At 41.6% G+C, this 27,135-nt stretch overlaps 1 protein-coding gene across 1 annotated transcript; it reads left to right on the top strand.

Annotated features, from left to right (window-relative positions):
• Window positions 1–2,868: 2,868 nt before the first annotated feature.
• On the top strand, window positions 2,869–23,606 carry RIPPLY3 (ripply transcriptional repressor 3). Its single transcript, XM_077479914.1, has 4 exons — window positions 2,869–3,079; window positions 13,710–13,776; window positions 18,436–18,506; window positions 20,520–23,606. Exons 1-4 carry the CDS (start codon window positions 2,988–2,990, stop codon window positions 20,767–20,769), a joined length of 480 nt encoding a protein of 159 aa, XP_077336040.1. The 5' UTR covers window positions 2,869–2,987; the 3' UTR covers window positions 20,770–23,606.
• The last annotated feature ends 3,529 nt before the right edge of the window (window positions 23,607–27,135 follow it).

Here is a 27,135-nt window from a genome sequence, read left to right as displayed (position 1 = left end):
CAGAGAGATATCTCTGTTGACTCTTTTCCAGACAGTGGTCTTCATAGTGGCCATTACATCGGCCAGGAAGGTTCCCGGAAATCCCCTTGTTGACTCTTTCCAGAAAGTTTTCTTTCTAGTGGCCGTTTCTCCGGCCAGGAGGGTTTCGGAACTGGCGACCTTGTCTTGCAAGTCACCCTATCTGGTTATCTATAAGGATAAGGTGGTGTTGTGTCCGCAACCTTCTTTTCTGCCGAAGGTGGTTTTGGTGTGCCACATCAATGAAGACATTGTGTTACCATCTCTATGTCCTAAACTGACACATCCTAAGGAGGTGGCCCTCCGTTCACTGGATGTGGTTCGGGCTCTGAGGGTGTATTTGTCTGCTATGGCTCCCTTTCGGAAGTCAGACTCATCGGAAACCATTTCCAGGTGGATCAGACAGATTGTGGTACAGGCATACGCCTTGAAAGGGAAGGTGCCCCCCTTTCCGGTCACGGCCCACTCCACCAGGGCAATTGGAATGTCTTGGGCCTTCCAATATCAAGTGTCTGTCGCTCAAGTGTGTAAAGCGGCGACTTGGTCGCCTGTCCACATTTTTACAAAATTCTACAAGGTAGATGTTGGAGCATCGACTGATGCCTGTTTTGGCCGCAAAGTTTTGCAGGTGTTTCCTGTTTTTTGGTAAAAACACTACCTTTAAGTAAATGAACTGTTGCATTTGTTACCGCAAGTTCTGAGGTGGTTTGGAGGTAGTGACTCCCAGATGAGGAGCACTCAGTTTTTTTTGTGGGTAAAAAAGTTCTTGGTTTTTCCCACACACTGTTGTTTTTGTGGGTAAAGTTTTTATACTAGTTCCCACATGCCATAGTGGGTGAAGTTTTTATGTTGTTTTGCCACCCCTCGTTTTGGCACTGCTTGGGGACGTCCCAATGGTCTAAGAAAGGAGCTGTGTCAGTCGGTGAACGTAAGAGAAAATAGAATTTGTTGTACTCACCATAAAATCCTTTTCTCTGTAGTTCACCGACTGACACAGCACCCACCCCTCCTATTTTTATCTACGTTATACTGCTTGTTGACGTACTGAGGCTGCAGTAGCAGGCTGAGGGGTTGTTACCTAAGGGACTGCCCCTTGGGCGGAACTAGAAAGTTCTAGTTTTATTATAACATGTTAACATGTTCTGCCTAGTCCTCTCCTGAAGGTGGCATAACAACCCAATGGTCTAAGAAAGGAGCTGTGTCAGTCGGTGAACTACAGAGAAAAGGATTTTATGGTGAGTGCAAAAAATCCTATTTTTCCGATGTGCCCGCCATAATGTCGCAGTCCCGATAAAAATCGCAGATCACCGCCATTACTAGTAAAAAAAATAAAAATAAAAATGCTATAAATCTATCCCCTATTTTGTAGACACTATAACTTTTGCGCAAACCAATCAATATACGCTTATTGCGATTTTTATTACCAAAAATATGTAGATACGTATCGGCCTAAACTGAGAAAAAAAATAGCTTTTTTTATAAAAAAAAGGGGATATTTATTATAGCAAACATATTGGGGGTTATTTACTAAAGGCAAATCCACTTTGCACTGCAAGTGCACTTGAAAGTGCACTGGAAGTAAAGTAATTGTAGATCCGAGGGGCATATGCAAGGAAAATAAAAAACAGCATTTTAGCTTGCACATAATCGAATGGATGATAAAATCAGCAGAGCTTCAACACATTTCAGATCTACCCCTTAGCCCTTGTACACACGGTCGGACATTCCGACAACAAAATCCAATGGATTTTTTCCGACGGATTTTGTCTGAAACTGGTGTTGCATACACACGGTCGGACAAAGTTGTCGGAAAATCTGATCGTTCGGAACGTGATGACGTTCGTTCGTTACCACGGGACTACGTTCAGGCTAGTAGCCAATAGTTTTGGTCTCGTAATTTGACCTGATGGCACTTTGTCCGATCAGACTTCTCTACAAACGATCGGACAAAGTCCTATCGGATCATGTTGTCGGAAAATTTTATATCCAGCTGTCAAACTTTGTTGGTCGGACATTCCGACTGAAAAAGTCCGATATAGCCCCGACACGGTTGGATTATCCGACAACACGGTCCGATCAGACATTTTCAATCGTAATTTCCGACCGTGTGTACAAGGGCTAACATTTAGAGCGACTGCACTTCCAAGTGCACTTGCCGTGCAAAGTGGATTTGGCTTTTGTAAATAAACCCCCTTGTGTTTTTTTCTAAATCGTCGTTCTTTTTTTGTTTATAGCGCAAAAAATAAAAACCGCAGAGGTGATCGAATACCACCAAAAGAAAGCTCTATTTGTGGGGGAAAAAAAAGGAGATCAATTTTGTTTGGGTGCAGTGCCACACGACCGCACAATTGTCAGTTAAATCGAAGCAGTGCCGAATCGCAAAAAATGGCCCGGTCGTTCAGCAGCCAAATCTTCCGGGGCTGAAGTGGTTAAAATACACTGACCCCAATGGGGCTGTTCCCATCTGTGAGCTGCATTGCACAGCGCTGGTAAAAATGAGGCATGCCTGAGTCTCTGTGCATTTTCGGGTGCTGCGATTTCAAATAAAAACGCATGATAATGCATGTACAATGCACTTTGAAAAAAAAAGGACAAATAAAAATGGACAAAAGAGGACGTGGATCAATGTGAACCTGGGCCTTAGTGAAGTGATGCCAAGGTCTTTTTATACAGTTTTTTTTTTTAGTGTATGTAGAGTGGTGCTTTTACAGTGCGGTCACCGATGCAGGGCTGTGTTGATTTAGTGACAAAGTGTGATGTATCAGCTAATGACAGCTGCCTCTCCTCATTCTAGGGGTCTGCTGTAAGTGTGCACTTTCTACACAGCCCTGCAGGAGGGCCCCTCCTCCTTTACCTGAGTCCTTGTTTACCTTAGGTGAGATGTGGGAGCCGGTGAGATAAAGGAGCAGGGAGCTCCATGGAGCACACAGTGCTCAGCAAGCTGACATAGCAGACACACCGCTCTCACTATGGATTCTACACACTATCTACTGAAGGCCACCTTGGCTCACATGTGCTCCAACAGCAGCGCCGGCGCCGTGCACCTTGGCCAAGCACAAAGGTAAGTGGCTCATGCAATTGATTTTATCTGCAACCCAGAAATTCACTTTGATGGAAATATTAGTGCACTTATACAAGAGACAGTCCCTGCAATCTACAACTGTGTGTAGAATGCTAAACCCATCTTAGCCCTTGTACACACGGTTGGACATTCCGATGAAAAATGTCCGATCGGACCGTGTGTGGGCTCCATCGGACTGTTTCCATCTGAATATCCGACCGACAAAGTTTTACGAACGACTACTTTGTCCGACCATGTGTATGCAACACCAGTTTCGGACAAAATCCATCGGACAAAATTCGACGGATTTGGTTGTCGGAATGTCCGACCGTGTGTACAAGGGCTTAGATGTTGGGTGATCTCAGCACAGTTTCCTATTCGATATTAGAGTGTAAGCTCTCAGGAACAGTGCCCACCTAATGGCCCGTACACATGATCTGAATATCATACGACAGATCGTACAACCTTTTTTCGCTTAATAGTCGCAAGTAGGAATTAAATAGGTAAATAAAGTCCTGAAAATTCTCGTACGACAGAATAAAAAAAAAAATCGGAAGCAATGTCATGTGTTGTAATGTATTTGTATTGTCTTTTCGGACGACAACTGTACTGACTAAACAAAAATCGTACGATCTGGTATCGTACGAGGAAAATTTTCACGCTTGTCCGATCGAATAATATCAGATGAACTGTCGTGATCGGCCCTCTAAAGTAGTGTACACACGATCCAAAAGTTGTACGATTCTCCCTCCTTCCTATTTTCAGAACGACAGTTTTCGTACGATATTCGGATCGTGTGTATGGGCCATCACCCTATAATGAATTGTATTGTAACTGATTGATTCTTCCTATCTGATATTAGAGTGTAAGCTCTCAGGAACAGGGTCCTTCTAACTCCATCGTAATGAATTCTATTGTGACTGTACTGTCTCCCTTTATAATGTAAAGCGCTTTGCAAACTATCGGTTCTTTATAAATCCTGTATAATAGTAATAATAGAAATTGGGAGACATTGATCGGAAAATAAATCGTTCCTTTTTTGTTAAAGCGCGCATGGCTTCCATTCCATCGGTTGGAAGGGGCTTTTTAAGTGTCTGCAGATTTGATCGTTTTGATCAAATTGCCTATTGATCAGATAAAAAAAAAAAATGGAACCGTGTATGGTCGCCACTAGGTTCAGGCAGTCAGATCTTTGCCCAGAAGACCCAGGGCATTTCTTGCATTTAGTTTGCACAGCGCTTTACATTATAAAGGGAGACAGTACCTTAGATTGTAAGCTCCTTGAGGGTAGGGACTGATGTGAATGTACAATGTACATATAAAGCGCTGCGTAAATTGACGGCGCTATATAAGTATCTTAAATAATAATAATAATAGAATTCATTACAATAGGTAGGAGGACCCTGTTCCTGAGAGCTTACACTCTAATATCTAATAGGAAGAATCAATCTATAGTTCAGAACTCATTGATATGCTACACACAGGGAAGTATATTTTAATCAGTAGTCAAGATTCGTTCGTACTTTAGGCCATAGTGCTTTTTTTTTTTTGTTCGACTAGTGAGTTAAAAAAGAAAAAAAAAAAGATTTAATTCCCCCATCAACACACTTGGTGTTGATGATTGAAATCTCTCCCACAGAGCTATTGTATTCTGATAGCAGGGGGGAGTTCCCCGCCGTCAGAATACATTCAGTGCTGCTATATAAATCCTGTATAATAGTATTATTAATAATTGGGAGAGATTGATTGGAAAATAAATCAATCCTTTTTTTTTTGAAGCGTGCGCGGCTGCCATTAATCGCTCAGAAAGGAAGTTGTTATGGGCTTTTTAAGTGTCTTCAGATTTGATCGTTTTGATCAAATTGCACATTGATCGGATTTTAAGAAAATGGAACTGTATATGATCACCACTGGGGTCAGTTCAGGCAGTCAGTCCTTTGCCCAGAAGACCTAGGACGTTTTTTGCGTTTCAGAGATTGCTATTCCTGTCACACCCGGCTACTTCTTTTATTTCACATTTTCAGTGCTGTGTGTGTCCACAGAGGCAACTGTCTTTATTCCATCCAGATGGTAATACTCAGTGGGGCTGATTTACTAAAACTGGGGAGAGTAAAGTATGATGCAGCTCTGCATAGAAACCAATCAGCTTCCAGTTTTGTTATTTTTGTCAAATCTTATTTGAACAAGCTGAAGTTAGAAGCTGATTGGCTACCGTGCAGAGCTGCACCAGGTTTTGCACTCTCCAGTTTTAGTAAATCAGCCCCACTGAGTACTACCATCTGGATGGAATAAAGACAGTTGCCTTTATGGATACACACAGCACTGAAAACAAAAAAAGCAGTCGGGTATGGCAGGAATAGCAATCTCTGAAACGCAGATCCTAGGTGTTCTGGGCAAAGGTCTGACTGCCTGAACTGACCCTAGTGGTGACCATACATGGTTCTATTTTTTTTTTTTTTTAATCTGATCAATGTGCAATTTGATCAAAATGATCAAATCTGCAGACACTTAAAAAGCCCATAACAACTTCCCTTCTGACTGATTAATGGCAGCCATGCACGCTTCAAAAAAATGATCGATTTATTTTCCGATCAATCTCTCCCAATTATTACTATTATACAGGATTTATATAGCACAGGCAGCACCGAATGTATTCTGACGGCGGGGGAACTCCTCCCTGCTATCAGAATACATCTGATATTTATCTGATCAATGTGCAATTTGATCTAAATTACCAAATCTGCAGACATTTGAATAGCCCATAACAATTTCCCTTCCGACCGATTAATGGCAGCCGTGCACGCTTTGAAAAAAGTATTGATTTATTTTCCAATCAATCTCTCTCAATTATTATACAGGATTTATAATGCACCAATAGTTTGCACAGCGCTTTACATTATAAAGGGAGACAGTACAGTTACAATAGAATTCATTACGATGGGGTTAGAAGGACCCTGTTCCTGATCGCTCAGAAAGGAAGTTGCTTACACTCTAATATCAAATAGGAAGAATCAATCAGTTACAATACAATTCATTACATAGGGTAATGGCCGATGACACGATCCAAATATTGTACGAAAACCGTCATCTGAAAATCTATAGTTGATAACCCATTTGATCGATATGCTACACACAGGGGAGTGGATTTCAATCAGTAGTCAAGATACGATCGTACCTTAGGCCATAGTGCTTTTTTTTTTTCGTTCGACCAGTGAGTTGAACAAAAAAATAAAAAGATTTTATTCCCCCAGCAACACACTTGGTGTTGATGATTGGAATCTCTCCCACAGAGCTATTGTATTCTGATAGCGGGGGGAGTTCCCAGCCGTTAGAATACATTCAGTGCTGCTGGCTATATATGTTTTTTTTTTTTTCTCTCCATCAGTACCGCCAACTATAGCCCGCAGCACCGATCGAGCGAAAAAACTCCCCAACAGGCTGGTTGTGCAGAAGTCAACCAAGAAATCAACTTCTGTACAACCAGCCTGCCCATAGATTAATCAAAATTTGGTCGGTCTCTGCTGAATTTTGGGCAGCTTCATGAACATAAGTTATCAATCATATCTCTCATAGGTGTGCATAGCCTATTGTATTAGGCTGAGCACCACAGAGCTCTAACTAACACGTGTACATGTGTGTGTATGTATGTGTAATATATATATATATATATATATATATATATATACTGTATATATACACACACTCTTTTTTTTTTTTTTAATCAAGTAATTTTTATTATCAATTTTTGACAATACAAATATGCTACAACAGAAGCGTATCACACACACTCTTATAAATAAATGTAAAAAACAGTAGAGCAGTGGATGTGTCAGTAGGGCAAAGGTTGGTGTCGGTACATTTTTTTATTATTTTATTATTGATTTTTACAAGTTTATTTTTATATTCTTTTTTACAATTTTTTTCTTTTTTTTCAATTTTTTTTAGAATCCCCTTTGAGGGCACCCTTTGGTGAAATATCAGCAGGGGGAATCTGTGCCACACAGGGTGATTAGGGTGTGCCCAGGCACACCCCCTTGCACATGCCTATGACATCACTATTTCCAAAATGTAATGTCAAAACCTGATCAATCGAAATATGATCCTATCAATAAGCAAAGTATTTCAGTGCTGCTGATTGATGCAAAACCATGTATACTATGCTTTCCTTGTTGACTGACTCAATTCGATCAAATCTAATTGAAATCAATCCTATGGTGGCCACACATTGCCTCTCAACCTCGTCCAATCAGAGAATGCTTTGCATTTATTGAGAAAGGCAAAGTGTTCCATACCTCCCAACTTTTTGAGATGGGAATGAGGGACACCTATCAGCAAAAGTATGCAGGCATAGGACACACCCCTTGCCACGCCCCCTTAAAGGAGAATTGTACAAAAAACAAGATTGGTTAAACCCACAAGTGATTTTTTTTTACCACGACTATTCCTTTATATTGGCTTTTGGAATTTACAAATGCAGCAATTTAGAAATCAGATGAAAGGATTAGCACTTGAAAACACTTTTTGATAGATAAAAAGTGCTTTTTATATACAAGTATATAGATCAGACCAAAATGAGGGACAAATGAGGAGGAATGAGGGACAGAGGGAAATTGCTCCAAATGAGGGACAGTCCCTTAAAATCAGGGACAATTGGGAGCTATGGTATTCCCTAAATGGCGTCCGTTCAGAGCAAGTAACCTCCTGTAAATACAATACAGCAAAGCAACCACTCTGCATGGGACACAAAAGTTAGTGGAGATTACTGCAGTAGCCAGTGATTTCCAGCTTCCACAATAATCTCACAGGTATGGTTCATACACACTTACATTGGTTTAAGCTTTAACTATGTAAAAAAAAAAAAAAGCCATACCTGGAATACATCTTTAAATTTAAAATGACTGTGATCACTTAGGCCACTCCAGACTATACAGTTTACCTGGAGATATCTGTGTAGAGTTCAGAACGCTCATAGACTAACAAGTTCTCTGTTTTGACCACTATCTCGCCCTAGGCTGCCTGTGTTCCAGTATTTGGCAGTCTCTGCACATTGTAGTTAAAACACATGCCTGTCTGACAGTCAAAGTGATAATTACAGTAAATCATTTAAACATCAAAGGCATGCATGCACAGTGATTGTGAAGAGCAGTGCATGGCTTGTTATCTGTTGTTGCTCTAGTAATCCCCTTAGTAGGTCACAGCCATAATAAAGTGGCATCTGTAGGCAGATCGCGCTGTATAAATGTGAATAGTCCCAAAATAGTGCCAAAAGTGTCTGATGTGGCCACCATAATGTCGCAGTCACAATAAAAATCGCTGATCGCTGCCATTACTAGTAAAAAAAAATGTCATAAAAATGCCATATAACTATCCCCTATTTTGTAGATGCTATAACTTTTGAGCAAACCAATCAATAAACGCTTATTGCGATGATTTTTTATTTTTTTTTAACCAAAAATATGTAGAAGAATACATATCGGCCTAAACTGAGGGAAAATAATGTTTTTTTATATATTTTTTGAGGATATTTATTTTAGCAAAAAGTAAAAAAAAGTGTTTTTTCTCAAAATTGTCGCTCTTTTTTTGTTTATAGCGCAATAAATAAAAATCGCAGAGGTGATCAAATACCACCAAAATAAAGCTCTATTTGTGGGGAAAAAAGGACATCAATTTTGTTTTGGAGCCATGTCGCAATTGTCAGTTAAAGTGACGCAGTGCCGAATTGCAAAAAACGCTCTGGTCTTTGGCCAGCCAAATGCTCCGGGGCTGAAGTGGTTAAACTAAGAACTTTTATATGACTATCCAACAATGGCGTTGAAATCCATTTTTATATAAGCCAACTTTTTATTCTATGCATAGTGGCCCTTTAAGGGAATTTAGCTTGACACTTTGTCTGAAATTTAATAGACCCGTCTTTGCCTTCTCTCCCCTACCTGTTAATTATGGGATTAGAGCTGTCATTGTTGCACCCTGAAGGTGTTTCCTGCCAGGTCTTTGATGTCGGGATTGTAAAGAACTGGACCTGAAACCTGTTAGATAAAAGCTGGTTAATATTCCACTTCTTCCACAGCTTCATAATACAGCCCTCTAGATGTATTTACTTTATAGGGAGTTGTTGTACGGACAGTTGGGGCTGTTCAATGAGAAACTTCAGTTAAGAGCTGTGTAAAGTAAGAACAAACTTCTTAGGTATGTAACAATGTGACCGGTGGCTGAAGAATAAAAAGTATGAGTAATTAATGAGGCTGAAAGGGTTTTGCTTGTTATTCAATGGAGATGTATAGAATCACAGGAGCATAGAAGTGTGTTTGCGTGTGTGCTGTATGTACTATGTCTATAGAGAGAGCAAGAGGGAATATAGAAAGTCATTGAAGATAAATATGGACAAAATATGGACAAATATGGACAAAATATGGACAAAGATAGAGATTGAGAAGGAAAAAAAAGAGAGAGAAATTAAGGTAAAATATAGCTCAAAACTGAGCACAAGGCAAATAATTGAACACTATCTTATCTATCTATCTATGTCTATTATATGTATGTATGTATTTATCAGTCCAGCCATATCCAACGCTATGGGCCAGCTCTCTGGGCACTATTCCACACGCTTGCCTTCTAAAGAAAAAGGAAGTTGCTCTCTAAAAGCCTTTATTCCAACTTATTTAAGTTCTCCATAAAAAAAAAAAAAGACAGTTCCTCCTGGAGAGAGCAAGTCTTATGCCGCGTACACACGACCGGACATTCTGACAACAAAATCCATGGTATTTTTTCCGACGGATGTTGGCTCAAACTTGTCTTGCATACACACGGTCACACAATGTTGTCGGAAATTGTGAACGTCAAGAATGCGGTGATGTACGGCGAGCCGAGAAAATTTAAATTCAATAGCCAGTGCGGCTCTTCTACTTTTTTCTGAGCATGCGTGGAACTTTATGCGTTGGAATTCTGTACACATGATTGTAATTTCCGACAACGGATTTTGTTTTCGGAAAATTTAAGATCCAGATCTCAAATTTTGTGTGTCGGAAATTCCGATGGAAAATGTGCCTACACACGGTCAGAATTTCCGACAAAAAGCTCTTATTGAACATTTTCCATTGGGAAATCCAGCCGTGTGTATGCAGCATTACTCATTTCACTCATATCAGAGCTTGCTTATAGGGTTAGCTCTATGTACCCTATGGGTAAGCTCTAATACAAGTAGAAGGGCGCTTGCTCTACCAGGAGATATAGGCCTTTCTTGGAGAGTTTCAATAAATTGGAATAAAGGCTTTTATATGGTGAGTGGCTCCCTTTTCCTTTGGAAGGCAAGAGTGTAGAGCCGTGGTTCTCCACCCTGTCCTCAAGTACCCCTAAGAGGCCATGTTTTAGGAATTTCTCGTAGATAAAATAGCTGTCCAAAATACCAAGCCACTGACTCAGATTTAAAGCACCTGTGCAAGATAAAGGAAATTAAGATACAAAGTGGGGAAGATCCTAGGTTAAAACATAAGACAAAGTTGCCTTAAAAAGCACACACCCGGGTTCACATGCAGACCACAATCGTGAATTATAATGACAAGCAGGCAATACTGTAAATATATATAGATAAGTGTGTGGGGGTTGTTAGCCTAGATATGGTTGTACAGATACACTGTGGACGTCTGCTCTCAAATAGATATCTGAGATCCACCCCTCAAATTTACTTATCATGCAGCATTGGTCAGTGTTGGGGGTCAGGTTGCATTGAGACAACAGAAAACCTTAGTGTTGTTAGCCTAGATTCTGGCTAGTACATACATAACGGTACTATGGACGTCTGTCTGTCCTCACTGATAAGTCTCAGGTCCCCAGGGAGTCGTAATGGCATAGACTACAGGCAGACACAGAAACAAACATTCATTTACACTGTAATTTTCTCAGTTTCAGGGAAGGGAGAAAAGGCAAAACTTTTAAGTAGTCAGCGCTATCATATTATTCCAAAGAGTATGTGTTCCCTTGTAGGAGGATTGCACAGAAAGTACAGTGTGTGGATAGTTTGTTGGTACCTATGTACAGCCGGGTTTCTCAGGGTGAGCACAGTGAGAGAGGTCTGGCGGTTCACTGGGGGTGACTATGAGCCTCCAAATATTGGGAGATAATGGGTGGAACTGAACCCCCACACACTTATCTGTATCTATTTACAGTTTTGCCTGCACTTCATTATAATTCACGATTGTGGTCTGCATGTGAACCCGGGTGTGTGCTTGTGTGTGGACCCGGCCTTGAAGTGGCCAGCAACTGCTGGAAGTCGGCTCCCTGAGCCGGGGGCTTGTGGAAGAGTTGTGGCCGCAGTGGAAGATTGCGTTTTGCTTTCCAGTCTCTGAGAACCATGTCTGATACATTTAAAAGCCTTTTTCCATAGAATTTTCTTGTAAATTTTTTTACAAGGTAGGTGGCCAGGTCTTTCCTCAACCCTCCCTAATTGCTTGAGCATACAGAATGTGATGACAATTGTGCATAGACAAATTTTACACACATGCTATTGCCAATGTAGACAGAAGCCAATTAACCTACCATCATGTCTTTGGAGTGTAGGGGCTAACTGGGGTAGCCAGAGAAAACCACACAATCACAAGGAAAAATTGCAAACTCAATGCATATAGTGTCCTGGCCGAGATTCAAGCAAAGGATCCCAGTTCTGCAAGACATATGTCCTAATAAAACTAAAACTGGCCATACACACATAGCTTATTTCCATTCATCCTGTAGGCTGAAGAGAAAAGACGTTCTTCCATCTATGCTACACAGTAAGAACAGATGAATCTCCTGCTAAGGCTTATATTTTGAAAGCCGGTGCAGTCAGATTTCGAGATACTGAAACAGGGGCTGCATTTAATTGGATGAAAGCGCTGTTTGGCTGACCAGCGTCCTTTCATTTTTTTTCAAGGGATTTCTTAATAGTGTTTCTTATGTCTTCCTGGAGTACAGCTTTAATCTCAAACTATATGGGTAATTTATATAAAGGAAGCACCTGTTATGGAATCATTCAGTTATGGACAATCATAAATAATATACCATCTATAATAAATTATACATCAATAAATCCATCCATTAATATATAGCACATTATTAGATTATAAAGTCTTCTGAGCAGGGCCCTCTTAGGCCTCATGCACACGAGACGCAGTTAAACGCGCGTTCAGATGCAGTTGGACAGTTTTTTCAACTGCCCCTGAACTCATTCAATGTTATCCTATGTGTCCATGCACACAGTCTCGTTTTTTTCCGTTTTTATGCAGTTGCGTTTAGTCTCGTTTTTCCAGAAGCAAAAAAATGCGTTCAGAAACAAAAATTTCCACGTTTCAGACGCAAAACGCGGCAAAACGCGGTAAAACGCGGCAAAACGCCGCTACCGCGTTTAGCCGCGTTTGCGTTTATATGCGTTTTTAAAGGTGACCTTTTTTTTTACATTAAAAATCTCAAAAATGATTGCAAATGATGAAAAACCATTAGAAAAATATTTTAAACAATTGCAATTGCAAGTGGACAATCCACAACTTGTGGCAAGTGACATGGCAGGTGGCAAGTGACGTGGCAAGTGGACAATCCACAACTTGTGGCAAGTGACATGGCAGGTGGCAAGTGATGTGGCAAGTGGACAATCCACAACTTGTGGCAAGTGACGTGGCAGGTGAAGTGGCAAGTGACGTGGAAAGTGGACAATCCACAACTTGTGGCAGGTGACGTGGCAAGTGACCTGGCAGGTGACGCGGCAAGTGACCTGGCAGGTGACGTGGCAAGTGGAAAATCAACAACTTGTGGCAGGTGACTGGCATGTGACGTGGCAAGTGGACAATCCATAACTTGTGGCAGGTGACGTGGCAAGTGACGTGGCAGGTGATGTGGCAAGTGGACAATCCACAACTTGTGGCAGGTGACGTGGCAAGTGACGTGGCAGGTGATGTGGCAAGTGACGTGGCAAGTGGACAATCCACAACTTGTGGCAGGTGACGTGGCAGTTGGACAATCCACAACTTGTGGCAGATGACATGGCAAGTGACGTGGCAGGTGATGTGGCAAGTCACGTGGCAAGTGGACAATCCACAACTTGTGGCAGGTGCCGTGGCAAGTGACACGCTAAATACAAGTACACTGCAGCTCTCACAGCTGCTGCTACTCACTCTGGTCTCACAAAATTGCTGAAATAGTTAATTTTTGAGCTGGGGAGGGTCTATGATGTTAGCTTAACTAAACGCTTCTAGACGCAAACGCGGTAAAACGCCGTAAAACGCCGCTAAATCGCGGTAAAAATCGCGGCAAAACGCGCGTTTCTAAACGCCGGTTTCAACCTGTGTCCAGCAGCGTTTGCATCTGCGTCTCGTGTGCATGAAGCCTTAATCCTCTTGTATTTTATTGTATTATAACTGTATTGTCTCCCTTTTATATTGTAAAGCGCTGCATAAACTGTTGGTGCTATATAAATCCTGTATAATAATAATAATAATCAACAAAATACATATTTAAATTTGTCATTTTTTTTATACGGGGTATACTGTAATCATTTTGATTTTAATACTTCACCTTGAACTTATTTCTATATACTGTATATTGATTTTGTTCTCTTGCTTTAGACTTGTAATTTCTCATTGTCTCATGTTCATGTTTCCTACAGCTCTGCTCTCTGGAGGCCCTGGGTCTCTTCTAATAGAGATAGAGAATTAGAGGCTCAGCAAGCACCGGTAAGTCTAAAATATGTTATTCTATCACTGGTGCCATGAGCTTTTGCACCACCTAAATGTTCATTCTTGATCATGTAATAAAGTATCTAAAGCCGAAAATTTCTTTTTAAATGGCTAGAACCCTAGGCATGCTTTTATTGCTGTCTGTGCACTGGCTGAAAAGATTCATCCTCTTCATCTGTCCTGGTGACCATTGTTACTGGGACCTAGGACAATAGAAATTCAGTATTTTTGGTGGTCACTGGTATAATAGGCGAGGAGAATTATTCTAATAGGCATACTTGTTTTGATGACAACTCTCTAAAGCCCAGTACACAAGCACTGAATGCCGGTTGACATTGGAATGGTTCAATAAAAAACAGCCAACATTTGACCCATGGGTATGGCAGCCGGTCCCACAGAAGCCAGCTGTTCGGTCGGCTTCTGTTGGACGAGCAGGCTGGAAAACCAGCAGCCAACCGGGGTGCCAACACAATAGCTCAGTGGGGGAGATCGCTGTACTAACATCATATTGTTAGTACAGCTGATTCAACCTGAGCTGATAGTGTGTACTAGACTTACGAGGAAAATTTCCCTCATTTTGTAAAGCTCCAGGCTGTGTCTCCTGGGCCAAAAGTGATTGGAAATGTCACCAATGGGGCGCAGACAGAAAAAATGGTTTAAACAAGTCTATCCAATACACAAAAATAACATTTTAAAAGTTTGTACAATCTGATTATTGTTAGCAATTATCACTGTCTCCCCTCCCCCCACATCTGGGAGAATACAATGGCTCGAAGGGAGAGATTCCTCTGTCAACACTGTTTTCTGACAGTGCCCAGATATCAAACAATTGAGCTGCAAGTTTAAAAATGACTTGCTAAGCTATTGCTAGACTTGCCAGGCTTCACAAGTTTGTTGCACAATTGCAGCAAGTCCGCATTGCATGACTCCAGATCAACTTTATTTGCAAGCATTATGCAAGTCTGCTGCAAGCTCTGGTTCAGTTATGTTGTGTAATAGTCATCCCACCACAGGGGGCACTGTGGCTGAATTTTCATCCTGTAGACTTGCAGAGCTCTTGCTGTAGACTCACCACTGCAACTTTGCTCTTGCGAGAGACTTGCCATGCAAATTTGCTACACATTGGAAAAGTGTCAACTAGAACTTGCGCTTCCAGTGCTCTGCAAGTATACAACTTGCCAGTGAAAATGGGCAGCAAGTTAACAAGACTAACAATTCAGCACTGCCACAAATGTGTGCCAAGTTATCCATGCTATCTGGGTGGTTGCAGGAAAGAAATTTGGCCTGTGTATGGGCTGCTTAAGATGCCAGAGGCTGACTCTGGTGGTTGCATCTACCATATGTATCTATCCCAAACTCGTATATCAGGTTTGGCAGTCTGAGTCTTGCAAAGTCTTGATGGGCAATCAAGCTCAGCACTCCAGCTGTTTCAGAAATACAAGTCCAACAAGGCTTTGCAAGATTGACAGTCACATCATGAAACATGATGGGATTTATAGCTTCACAACAGCTAGAAGAGCCAAGGTTGATTACCCCTGGGGTAGACTGTTCCTTCAAGGCACACATAGAGGTTGATTTACCTAAGGCAACACTCACCAAGAGCAGTTGCTCCCAAGCTTAGTAAATGAGCAAAAGCTCTGCTTTCTTCCATCATCCAATCATGTGCAAGCAAAAATGCTTTTTCCCCCCTAATTTTCCATGTACAGGATTGAGTATTCTTTGAAAAGTGAAGCTTGCCTCATTTACTAAGCTCTTGAGCAACTGCACTTGCAGAATGCACAGTCTCTTTGCCTTTAGTAAATCAACCCCACAGACACTAGCTACCCATTAACAGAATCTGACAATTTTTGTAAGATCGGGCCATGATTGGGTTCTCTATGAACACCTGTCAACAGGCAACCTCAGTTGATCCATCTAGGGGAAGAAGACAGTTGGTTGAATTAAAGTTTCCCCAGGTAATTGTGGGGTGAGCCGACTACATATACATTTAACTGGTGGTTGTATCTACCCATCCGTATCTATCCTAAATGGGTATATCAGGTTTGGCAGTCTGAGTCTTGCAAAGTTTTGATGGGTAATCGACCTCAGCACTCCAGCTGCTTAGGAACTATAAGGCCGCGTACACACGCGGGGACTGTTCGCCCAACTTTGTCCGCTGAACAGTGTTTCGGCGGACAGTCCGCCCGTGTGTGGGCTTTCAGCGGACAGTTTCAGCGAACAGTTTGCTGAACAAAGTTTTTCGGAATTTCCGAAAAACTGTCCGCTGAAACTTGGTTTCAGCGAACAGTCCCCTCGTGTGTAGGCTTGTTCGTCAAACTAAGTTCCGCGCATGCTCAGAAAGGATTTACACGCCGAAAGTTGTAATGCAGTGTATAGGACGTTGTATTTTCCGTCCCGTCGTACGTGCCGTTCACGTCATCGCGCACGGTTTCAGCAAACTGTTTGTTCGTCGTGTGTGGGCAAGTCCGTCCATGCTAATTTTGAGCGGACTGTTTGCTGAAACTGTTTGACGGACAAAGTTGAGCGAACAGTCCCCGCGTGTGTACGCGGCCTAAGTCCAACAAGGCTTTGCAAGACTGGAAGCCACATTTACGACTCGCAGGAGAATGATGGTATGTATAGCTTAAACCACAGCTGGAGTGCCAAGGTTTATTACCGCTGGGGTAGACTGTTCCTTGAATGGACACACAGATACTAGTTAGCCATTAAGAGAATCTGAAAATGTTTGAAGGATCGGGCCATGATTGGGTTATCTATGGGCACCTGTCAACAGGCAGCCTCAGTTGATCCAACTAGGGCAGTGGTCTCCAAACTGTGGCCCTTTGCTTGCTTTTATTTGGCCCTTGGGGCACTGTTCCTTCTACTAATACAAGGCACTATACCTTCCACTGACAACAACAATGATAGGGTAGTATTCCTCCAACTAATACCAACAATGGAGCCCCATTTCTCCCAGTGACACTGACAACGGAAAATGTTCTTCCCTCTAATACCAATGATGAGGCACTGTTCCTCCTCCTATCACCCACAAGGGGCATTATGTAATTGTTTTACCCCCTCTGAAGTCTGAGGCATTTTCTACTCTCAGTGGTCACAATCCGGCCCTCCTAAAGTCTGAAGGACAGTAAACTGGTCCTTTGCCTAGAACAGCCTTTCTCAGCCTTTTCAACACAGGGGAACCCTTGAAATAACTTTCCAGTCTCAGGGAACCCCTACTAAAAATTACTACATCTACAGCTCATAAAACATTAGTGTGATGGTCAGTGGGAAGAATGTTCCTTGCACTTGTGGTAATTGGGAAGAATTATCCCCTTACAGATAGAGATGCAGAAATTGCTCATTGCTCAATGAACCCCTAGCAACCTCTGGAGGAACCCTAGGGAACCCTGGTGGAGAAACCCTGGCCTAGAAGATGGTTAGTTGAATTAATAAAGTTTCCCCAGGTAATTGTGGCTTGAGCTGACTACATATGCATTTATTTCGGTGCACTAAAGGTGTCTCTTTTGTGAACAGAAAGATGGTTTAGTGGACAGAAAACTTTGCATAACCAGCTGCTGTCAAACGCCTATGGCTACCGTAGTTGAATCCTGCTAAAGCTGAGGTGTATTGATGTCTACATTGTACAGATTTAAAAAGTGAGTGTGTTGTCAGTGGGGATAATGAAGGCTCCATTGTATTTGTGAATAGAGAAGTAGAGTACAAGCCATGTTTGATGTGTGAGCCTCCAGCAGGCATTACAGAGGAAAGGGATGTCCAGTTGATTAACAGACAATAGGATTTCCCTATAGAGCCTGCAGTCATTTAAGTGAGAAAACCTGCTCTCGGCTTTTGTACCAAAATGCTCAAAGCACACAGCTAGGGCTAGAATTACACTAAAACCCCTTTATATTAGGGGGATTACTGTATTTTTCCTGCAGAGGCTCACTAGAACAAAGAGAACCTGTTCAACTTTCATCTAGGTATAACAAAACTCCACATTGCCTCCATGGAAATCTGAGCCAGGACTCCATAGTTGCATACGTACATAGTAGGTGAGGTTGAAAAAGACACAAATCCATCACGTCCAACCTATGTGTGTGATTATATGTTAGTATTACATTGTATATCCCTGTATGTTGCAGTCGTTCAGGTGCTTATCTAATAGTTTCTTGAAACTATTGATGCCCCCACTGAGACCACCGCCTGTGGAAGGGAATTCCACATCCTTGCCGCTCTTACAGTAAAGAATCCTCTAAGTTCTTTAAGGTTAAACCTCTTTTCTTCTAATTTTAAATGAGTGGCCACGAGTCTTGTTAAACTCCCTTCTACAAAAAAGTTTTAACCCTATTGTGGGGTCACCAGTACTTATTTTGACTCCAGCATGCCTCTTCATTATTACTGGTAATGAATGGTCAGTGATTCTTCCAAACAGTCATTATGCAACATGAGGGAATGGGGAGGGGGGACAGGCCTTTGATATTCCTAGAAGTATCGGCTGCTGAAGACTTTGGATTCACCACCCACCAGAGAGGTATTCAGTGTGGCGCTATATTTATATTCCAAAGAAAATAGCTAAAAATTCAAATTAGCACTGTACCAAAATTTAGTTGAGGAAAATTAGACTCTAGAACATTCATGGATTAATGTTTCTTTTTTTCTTGACTGTCTTTTCTACAGGAATCCACAGCAAACAATGATAATCAGCATATTACAAGTAAAGTGGCACATGGCTTTCAACACCCAGTACGGTAGGTTCCAGCTCTTCTAATGCCGCGTACAGACGGTCGGAGAATCCGTTGGAATGCGTCTTATCGGACCGTGTCGTCAGATAATCCGACTGTGTGTAGAATGCATCGGACTGATTCCGTCCGGATCTCAGTCGGACCCAATTTTCCAACATGTTGGAAATATTTCCCGACCAACTGGGCCGGTCGGACTTAATCCGATCATGTGTAGAGAATTTTGATCGGACCAAGTGCCACGCATGCTCAGATCAAATTCCTACATCAAAGCTATTGGCTACTAGCCTGAATCTAGTCCCATCATAACGAAATTACGTCATCATGTTCTGAAAGATCGGATTTTTCGACAACTTAGTCCGACCGTGTGTATGCAACAGTTTCAGACACAATCCGTCAGACTAAATCTGACGAACAAAATCCGACGGATTTGGTTGGCAGAATCTCCAACCGTGTGTACAGGGGCTTAGTGATACTAAACCCACAACAGTAAAATCAGTCTATATATGCAGTAAATCATACTTGTTATACTCAATGTGGAACCTAAGGGGTTAATCCTCTGCATTGTGTAAAAAAGCAGATTGATCCTGCTTCTCTGATCCCGACCCCCTCCTTACACTGTCCCCAATCCATCTCCTGATAGTACATAGCCTTGGGGGCACTCTGCACATGCTCAGTTTGGTGTGTATAGCTAGAGTTTTTTTTTCTTTGGGAGGGTACATGTGATCAGCACAGGGCCAATCAGCACTGCCCAGAGGGTCAGGGGTCATGCGGCCTAATAGGACAATCAGAGGAGAATAGAAACTCCTCTATGTAATCAGACACTGATAGTGGAGAGGCAAAGAATCCAAGTAGCATGAATTCCAGTATAAAATTTCCATAGTAAATAGAGCGAAATGTCCTTTTATTTTTTAATATACATATGTAATGCTTTTTGTAAATATAAAGAAAATGAATAAAGATTATATAATAGAAAAAATAAGTTTCCACAGTCAGTGATGATTTGGAGAGCCATGTCATCTGCTGGTGTTGGTCCATTGTCTTTTCACGTCCAAAGTCAGCTCAGCCCTCTACCAGGAAACTTGCAGCGTGCAACTGCACGTTGCAAAGTGCACAGTCTATTTACCTTTAGCAAATCAACCTCAGAGTGTCTGCTGTGTGTGAATCCACCTCGAAGCTGCATGCAGGCAGCCCATAGAAATGGATGCAGATGCAGCCCATAAAAATGGATGCAGATGCAGTCCATAGAAATGGATGCAGCCCAGAGAAATGGATGCATATACAACCCATAGAAATGAATGCAGATGCAGGTCAGAGAAATGGATGCAGATGCAACCCATAGAAATGAATGCAGATGCAGCCCAGAGAAATGGATGCAGATGCAGCCCATAGAAATGGATGCAGATGCAACCCAGAGAAATGGATGCAGCCCATAGAAATGGATGCAGATACAACCCAGAGAAATGGATGTATACATCCCATAGAAATTAATGCAGATGCAGCCCAGAGAAATGGATGCAGCCCATAGAAATGGATGCAGTGGCTGGCTGTACGGACACAGTTACATATCAAAATTTGACATGCATGCTGAAGCGGGTAAACGGATTCAAACTCACAGGGGTTGATTTACTAAAGGCAGACAGACTGTGTACTAAGCAGAGTGCAGTTGCTCCAGAGCTTAGTAAATAATGTAAGGCTTCACTTTACAAAGAGTACCCAATCACGTACAAGGAAAGAATAAAAAAAAAAATTGCACATGATTGGACGATGGCAATCAGCAGAGCTTCTGCTCATTTAAGCTCTGGAGCAACTGCACTTGCAGAAGTTGCAGAGTGCACAATCTTTTTGCCTTTAGTAAATCAACCCTGCCGTGTCTGTGGGGGACAGGTCTCAGCAATCTGCCTGAATAAATGAATACAAAATTGCCTTCATTTGTTTCTTTTATATCAGCCTAGAGTTCAGTTTTAGACTATGGTGATTGTAGACACGTCTCTAAACTACATTTTCTTTGTATTTTGAAAGGCTGTACATGCCCAAATCGAAAACAGAGGAGTATCTGCAACACATGGGAAAGAAAGTCCTGGCCAATTTCCCAGTCCAGGCCACCATCCACTTCTACAATGACGACACTGACTCTGAAGAAGAGGAGGAAGAAGATGAATACAGTATGGAATTTTATAACTACTACCAGAATGCTGAGCGTTTTCCAGGAAAGGAGATGGAAGAAGTCACAAAAGACATTTCCAGTTACTCAACAACAGCCACTAAATAGACCAACCAGTTAGCAAGACAAAAAAAAAAGAGCCTAACTCTGATGTATAGCCCTGGCTGTATCTTTGCACATCCAGAGGTTCTCGATGTGTGTTGATTGAAGGACTCCATCCTACCAGGCGGTACAATGGAATTTTTTCATAGCAATATGTAAATACCTTCTGTTTTAAGAAGGATTATTATGGCAATGGACACTTAAGTGATTGCTAAAAAAGGTCCTTCAACATGACTGTACAGAGACATGAGATCATGATACAAAGGAGAAACGATACACGAGTATGCAAAATGCATGTTTAATCATACTTGAGCTCTTAAAGTGGACCTAAACTCTTGAAGAAAGCAGGCGCCATTTGATATTTATGGTTTAATTGTAAAACAGCCATTCGTGGTTGCTCTTTTGCCATGGCATAGGTCTGGCCATCCATAAAGAAGCAGAGTGCCCTGGAAGGGAGGTCATTAAAGACTGTGCAATGTGCGAGCATAGAAGGTTGCTGAGTGCACCATCTGTTGGCTGGCATCTCTGACCTGGATGTAGATGGTCATGTAAAACGTGAAAGTAGAGGTTATGGCCACATCAGATGTTATGTTTTAGGTTACAAAATCTAGCAAGGGCTTTTTTTTAATGATTACTAAGGCTTAAATCAGAGGTCTCCAAACTTTCTAAGCAAAGGACCAGTATACTATCCTTCAGACTTTGGGGTGGCAGGTCTGTGGCCAGTGCGAGTAGAAAATGCCCTGGTGGCAGTAGAAGTAAACATTGCCTCATTCTTGGTTTCAGTTGGAGGAATAGTGACCCGTCACTGGTATCATTTGGAGGAATAGTGCCATTGTTGGTGACAGTGGGAGGAATAGTGCCCCATCATTAGTGTCAGTGGAAGGAACAGTGTCCCATCATTAGTATCAGTGGGAGGAATAGTGCCCCATCCTTGGTGTCAATGGGAGGAACAGTGTCCCATTGTTGGTGTCAGTGGGAGGAATAGTGTCCCATTGTTGGGGTCAGTGGAAGGAATAGTGTCCCTTTGTTGGGGTCAGTGGAAGGAATAGTGCCCCTTTGTTGGGGTCAGTGGAAGGAATAGTGCCCCTTTGTTGGGGTCAGTGGAAGGAATAGTGTCTCATTGTTGGTGTCAGTGGGATGAATGGTGTCTCATTGTTGGTGTCAGAGGGGGGAATAGTGCCCCGTTTTTGGTGTCAGTGGGAGGAATAGTGCCCCATCATTAGTGTCAGTGGGAGGAATAGTGCCCCATTGTTGGTGTCAATGGAAGGAGTAGTGCCCCATTGTTGGTGTCAGTGGGAGGAATAGTGCCCCATTGTTGGTGTCAGTGGGAGGAATAGTGCCCCATTGCTGGTGTTAGTGGGAGGAATAGTGCCCCGTTGTTGGTGTCAGTGGGAGGAATTATGCTCCATTGTTGGTGTCAGTGAATGGTATAGTGCCCCAAGGGCCGGATAAAGGCAGGCAAAGGGCTGCATCTGGCCCTTGGGCTGCAGTTTGGAGACCACTGGCCTAGATCATCTTTAGGCTGCTTTCACACTGAAGAGTTTTTGAAGCGCATTTGCGTAAAAAAAAAAAATCCTGCATGCCACATTTTTGGAGCATGTTTAGTCAGTCAGAAAAATGCACAAACAATGCTCCTCCCCATTGAAATGAATAGGAACCGCATCAAAAACGCCGCCGCTAAGCATTTTTGGTGCAGTTTTTGAGTCACATGTCTTTTAAAAACCGCACTGCAAACGCTACAAAAACCCAGCAAAATCGCTCCATTGACACATAGGCGTTTTACTGGCAGTTTTGAAGCGAACCACTGTGAAAGTTCCCTAAAAGTGTATGTAAACCCAACATTTGGATACAGTAAGAAATGGTTGAGACCCCTGCCAGTTCTTTTAATGCCTCCCATTAGGGAGATTTACCTTTACTTCTTGTCCCTGAGACTCAGCAGAAAGTAGGAGGAAGTCCCTCCAAGGTTAGTGGATATCCTCTTTTAGACAGCTGACACCAGAACAAGATTTCCCATTGGAAGATTTCCCCTCCCCTCCTGTTGCAGGGGCAAAATCTTTGGATTTACTATTAATTTCTGTATCAAAGAAAATGGTCTCCAGGCAAATAGTGAGGGTAAATCTCCCCACCGGATGGATGTTCTAAAGCCCCATACACACTATCAGATTTTCTGATGATTTTTGTCTTCAGATTTACCAAAACCATGTAGTACAAGGGCCTGCCTGATTGCATACACATTGAAACTCCTAAGGTTTGACCTCATATTATATGGTTTTGGTAAATCTGAAGACAAAAATCAGCAGAAAATCTGAAGTGTGTATGGGGCTTTACACTTCCATATACTATCCATAACTGAAAAACTAAAGGGGAAAAAAAAAAAGATTCTAATAATGGATTTATTTTTAACATATATGAGGGATGTCTTTGAAAAGCAGTCCGCGCCTTTCTTTGAACATGCGCTACAGCTGACGTCTGTAGTATACTTGTAGAACAATGTAAATATGTTTTTTTTTTTTATAATCTATTGGTGTGGGTCCTTAACAAATTTGCACTCTTTTAATTTTATTTGTACAGACTGTGTAAATAATGTAATTGTTTTATATTGTAAACATTTAATGAAAAAGCTTTTAAAATCAATAAAAGAAAAAAATTGGATTGATGTTATATTTACAAATGATATATCAAATTTCCAGTACCTCAATCCTGATGGCATAAATCAGGGGTGTCCAACCTTCTGACCTTCCTGGGCTACATTGGAAGGAGAGGAATTGTCTTGGGTCACAAAAAAAAATACACTAACAATATGGATTATTATAAAAAGTCAGGCAAATCACAAGTTAACGATCACTAATATAGATAATGAGTAATAAAACATAATTTTATTTATATATATATAATTTTTTGTTAGAAAAGTAAAAGAGGGCAACGTAAAACTAGTGCAACATTTGACAATGTATTTGATAAAATAACTAGGGCTGTTACTGATTTAAAATTTTTGTGTTCTATTAATCGTTTTTTTAAAAAATTTTTAAATCAATTAATCGACTAATTTCGATTAATTATAACGCACATACAGATCCAACTACTTTTAGCTGATCTCCTTGCAATGCAACTATACATTAGTCAGTGGTAAATGTGGTATACACTATATACAATCACCCGACACTAGTTAGTTTCCACAATCCATGACTTAACTTCACAGTTCGCACAAATAAGAGAAGAAAGAAGAGAATTGTGCGCTGCATTTGGAGATTTCATAATTTTCCACGTCACGAACGTTAATTCATTATGAACGCTAGTTTACAAGACCGACAGCTTCTGGCTCGTCCTTGCTTCCGAGCATGTGTGTTTGTACTTTGGACTTTTGTCCGATGGACTTGTGTACACACGATCGGAAAGTCCAACAACACACATTTGTTGGCGGAAACTTTGAGAACATGCTAGCCAACATTTGTTGGCGGAAAGTCCGACAACAATTGTCCGATGGAGCGTACATACGGTCGGACTTACCGCCAACAAGCTCACATTCAACATTTCCGATCTGAAAATCCAATCGTCAGTACGCTCCATTAGTGTAAAAGCATTTTTACAAAAATAAAAATCTATATTTGTAGGTACGTTTCTGATTTTGTGTTTGGCCACATTCATAACCAGGGCCCGTGGGTTGCAGGTTGGACACCCCTGGCATAAATAGTGCTCTCTACAATGTTAAAAATAGGATGGCAGGGTTTCCTTTCCACCTGTATGATGGCAGGGTTTCCTTTCCACCTGTATGATGGCAGGGTTTCTTTTCCACCTGTATGATTGCAGGGTTTCCTTTCCACCTGTTCGGCCTTAAGACTCCAGTCCAGATACTGACAGCTGACTGTGGTTATCCTCTGTCTATGGAAGCACCCAACAGTTCTGGGTAATGGTTTTCATTTAGTCTATGCTTAAAAGATGCAAGACACTCTTGCATTGACGTTGATCATGTGACCAGGACCAGAGATGTGTAGGATTACCATCAGGACACATAAGGATGTTCATATATGTGGTATGAATCACCAAATCCTGTTTTTGGTTGGCCTGGTTAGGGTAATGATCTCCTCTCTATGTGTGCCTGCAGTCACCACCAGTTGTTCACTGTCAAGAGGGTATGCAAGACCATACAGGTTAAAAAGTCTACAGCATATGTTTGCTATCCCCTCCCCCAACCCATTGAGCCAGAGCGGACATTATCTTCCTTGCTACCCTCTCCCTTGAAATAAATTTATATGCTGGACCCCGCCTTCTTTCTGCTGCATTGCTCTGACATTCCTCCATCAACATACAAAAAATCAGTGCTACGTCATTTACTTAAAGCGGTTGTATACCCGCACATGTAAAAAAGAAAAAAAAACCCTGTAAGGCAAAGGCATAATGAGCTAGTAGGCATAGCTTACTAGCTCATTATGAAATACTTAACCTTAGAACGAGGTCCCCGTATCGCAGCCCAGTCCACGCCGAGGGAGCTGTCAATTTTCCCTCTGCATTCCTTCCAGGTTCGCGGCTCCAGCCACTCACAGCACCGTATGCACGGAAGTCTTCTTCCCGGCAAGGTCTGGCAGCATCTGCCGTACCTTTAGCCGGGCATTCACAGCCCATGCACCGCTGACGTCAGCGGCTACATGCAAAGTGAATGTCTCTTAATCCGTACAGGTTTAGGAGATATTCATTTTACCTACAGGTAAGCCTTTTTATAGGCTTACCTGTAGGTAAAAATTTTAAATAAGAGTATAAAACCGCTTTAACACTGCCAAACACTGTATCGCGTTGTGATGGAAAGAGTCTGACCTGCCATCTATTCAAATGTGGCTTAAAAAGATTGAGGACAAAATGGAAGATCTAGTGCTGACATCACAAAATAAACATGAACATTATAAGGAAAAGTTATTTACAAATGAAATAAATTGATTTTGTTTTTTAATTTTGCGCTTATTTAATGTGAAATTTGTAAATATATGTTAATATATATATATATATATATATATGTGAAAATATTCACTAACAAAGCAAACAAAATTGTTTATTTTTTATAAAATAGAAAAAAGAAAAAGAAAAAAAGAAGGAAAATAATAATTACATGGAGGAGAATATGGAGTTAATTAAGGCTGATTAGAGTAAATTAAGGGTTAATAAGGGGTTAAATAGAGGAACATTTGTTCATCCCCACTGACAGCACAAAGAACTGAGCCTGAAAATATCGGTTTCAGGTATCGGTGCATTGGTACGAGTGCCGATACTTGTGCAAATACTCGGTATTGGCACCGATACTAGTAGTGCAACCGTAGTACACAGTGACATTTATGGAGCGCATTTGGCTTTTTCATCTTCATAAAGCAGTCTAGGCATTGGTTGGCACAGGCCATACATGCACAATCTGCTGCCAGACAATCCTTCTTACTTGAGATCACTGTACAACTTTGCAGCCACTTACTGTCTCTGTGCACTCCAGCATTGGCTGCATAGCATTTCTCAGGGCAGTTTCTGTGATGGATACAACAGTTGACCATTCCTGTGCAATTTGTTTTGAAAGGATCGATTTTAGTCTCCATTGGAAGCCTGTGTGACAGGCTGACAATTAGGGATGAGCCGAACACCCCCCGGTTCGGTTTGCACCAGAACTTTCGAACGGACCCCAAATTCGAACGAACTTTAGAACCCCATTGAAGTCTATGGGACTCGAACGTTCGAAATTAAAAGTGCTAATTTTAACGGCTAATATGCAAGATACTGTCCTAAAAAGGGTTTGGGGACCTGGCTCCTGCCCCAGGGGACATGGGTCAATGCCTAAAATGTTTTTAAAAATGGCCGTTTTGGCGGGAGCACTGATTTTAATGACGATTAAAGTGAAAAAAAAAGTGAAATATTCCTTTAAATATGGTGCCTGGGGGGTGTCTGTAGTATGCCTGTGAAGTGCCACGTGTTTCCCGTGTTTAGAACAGTCCCTGCACAAAATGACATTTAACGGAAATAACATCATTTAAAACTGCTTGCGGTTTTAATGTTATATCTGGTTCCTGTAATATGGTTGAAAATCATTGAGAAAAATGGCATGGGTAGCCCTCCCTGCCCATTACCAGCCTATTTGGGTTTCGTACGCATATTAAGGGGAACCCTGTACCCATATTAAAAAAAGGAAATGCGTGTGGCCCCCAGGCCCTATATACTCAGAACAGCAGTATACAGGCGGTGCAAACAAGACAGGGACTGTGTAGGTTTGTTGTGTTAAGTTGAATCTGTTTGTCATTTTCAACTGGTACATTTTTAAAGTGTAGCTCCAGTCAAAAAAACTATTTTTAAGCTTTTTGGAAAACATAGGGAAGGGTTATCACCCCTGTATAATTTGTTTTGTCG

The sequence above is a fragment of the Lithobates pipiens genome, unplaced genomic scaffold, assembly GCF_037356315.1.
Source record: "Lithobates pipiens isolate NorthernLeopardFrog02 unplaced genomic scaffold, aLitPip1_a1.2 Scaffold_16, whole genome shotgun sequence".
NCBI lineage: Eukaryota > Metazoa > Chordata > Amphibia > Anura > Ranidae > Lithobates > Lithobates pipiens.
Note: the sequence above shows the minus strand (reverse complement) of the source record. Positions and strands in the feature narration are given on the sequence as shown.

What these genes read in the sequence shown, in the direction of transcription:
- RIPPLY3 (XM_077479914.1), top strand. Translation starts at nt 2,988, where the DNA reads ATGGATTCTACACACTATCTACTGAAGGCCACCTTGGCTCACATGTGC. An exon ending in CACCTTGGCCAAGCACAAAG is followed by an intron (nt 3,080 to 13,709) that starts GTAAGTGGCTCA and finishes TGTTTCCTACAG; the next exon opens with CTCTGCTCTCTGGAGGCCCT. An exon ending in TAGAGGCTCAGCAAGCACCG is followed by an intron (nt 13,777 to 18,435) that starts GTAAGTCTAAAA and finishes TCTTTTCTACAG; the next exon opens with GAATCCACAGCAAACAATGA.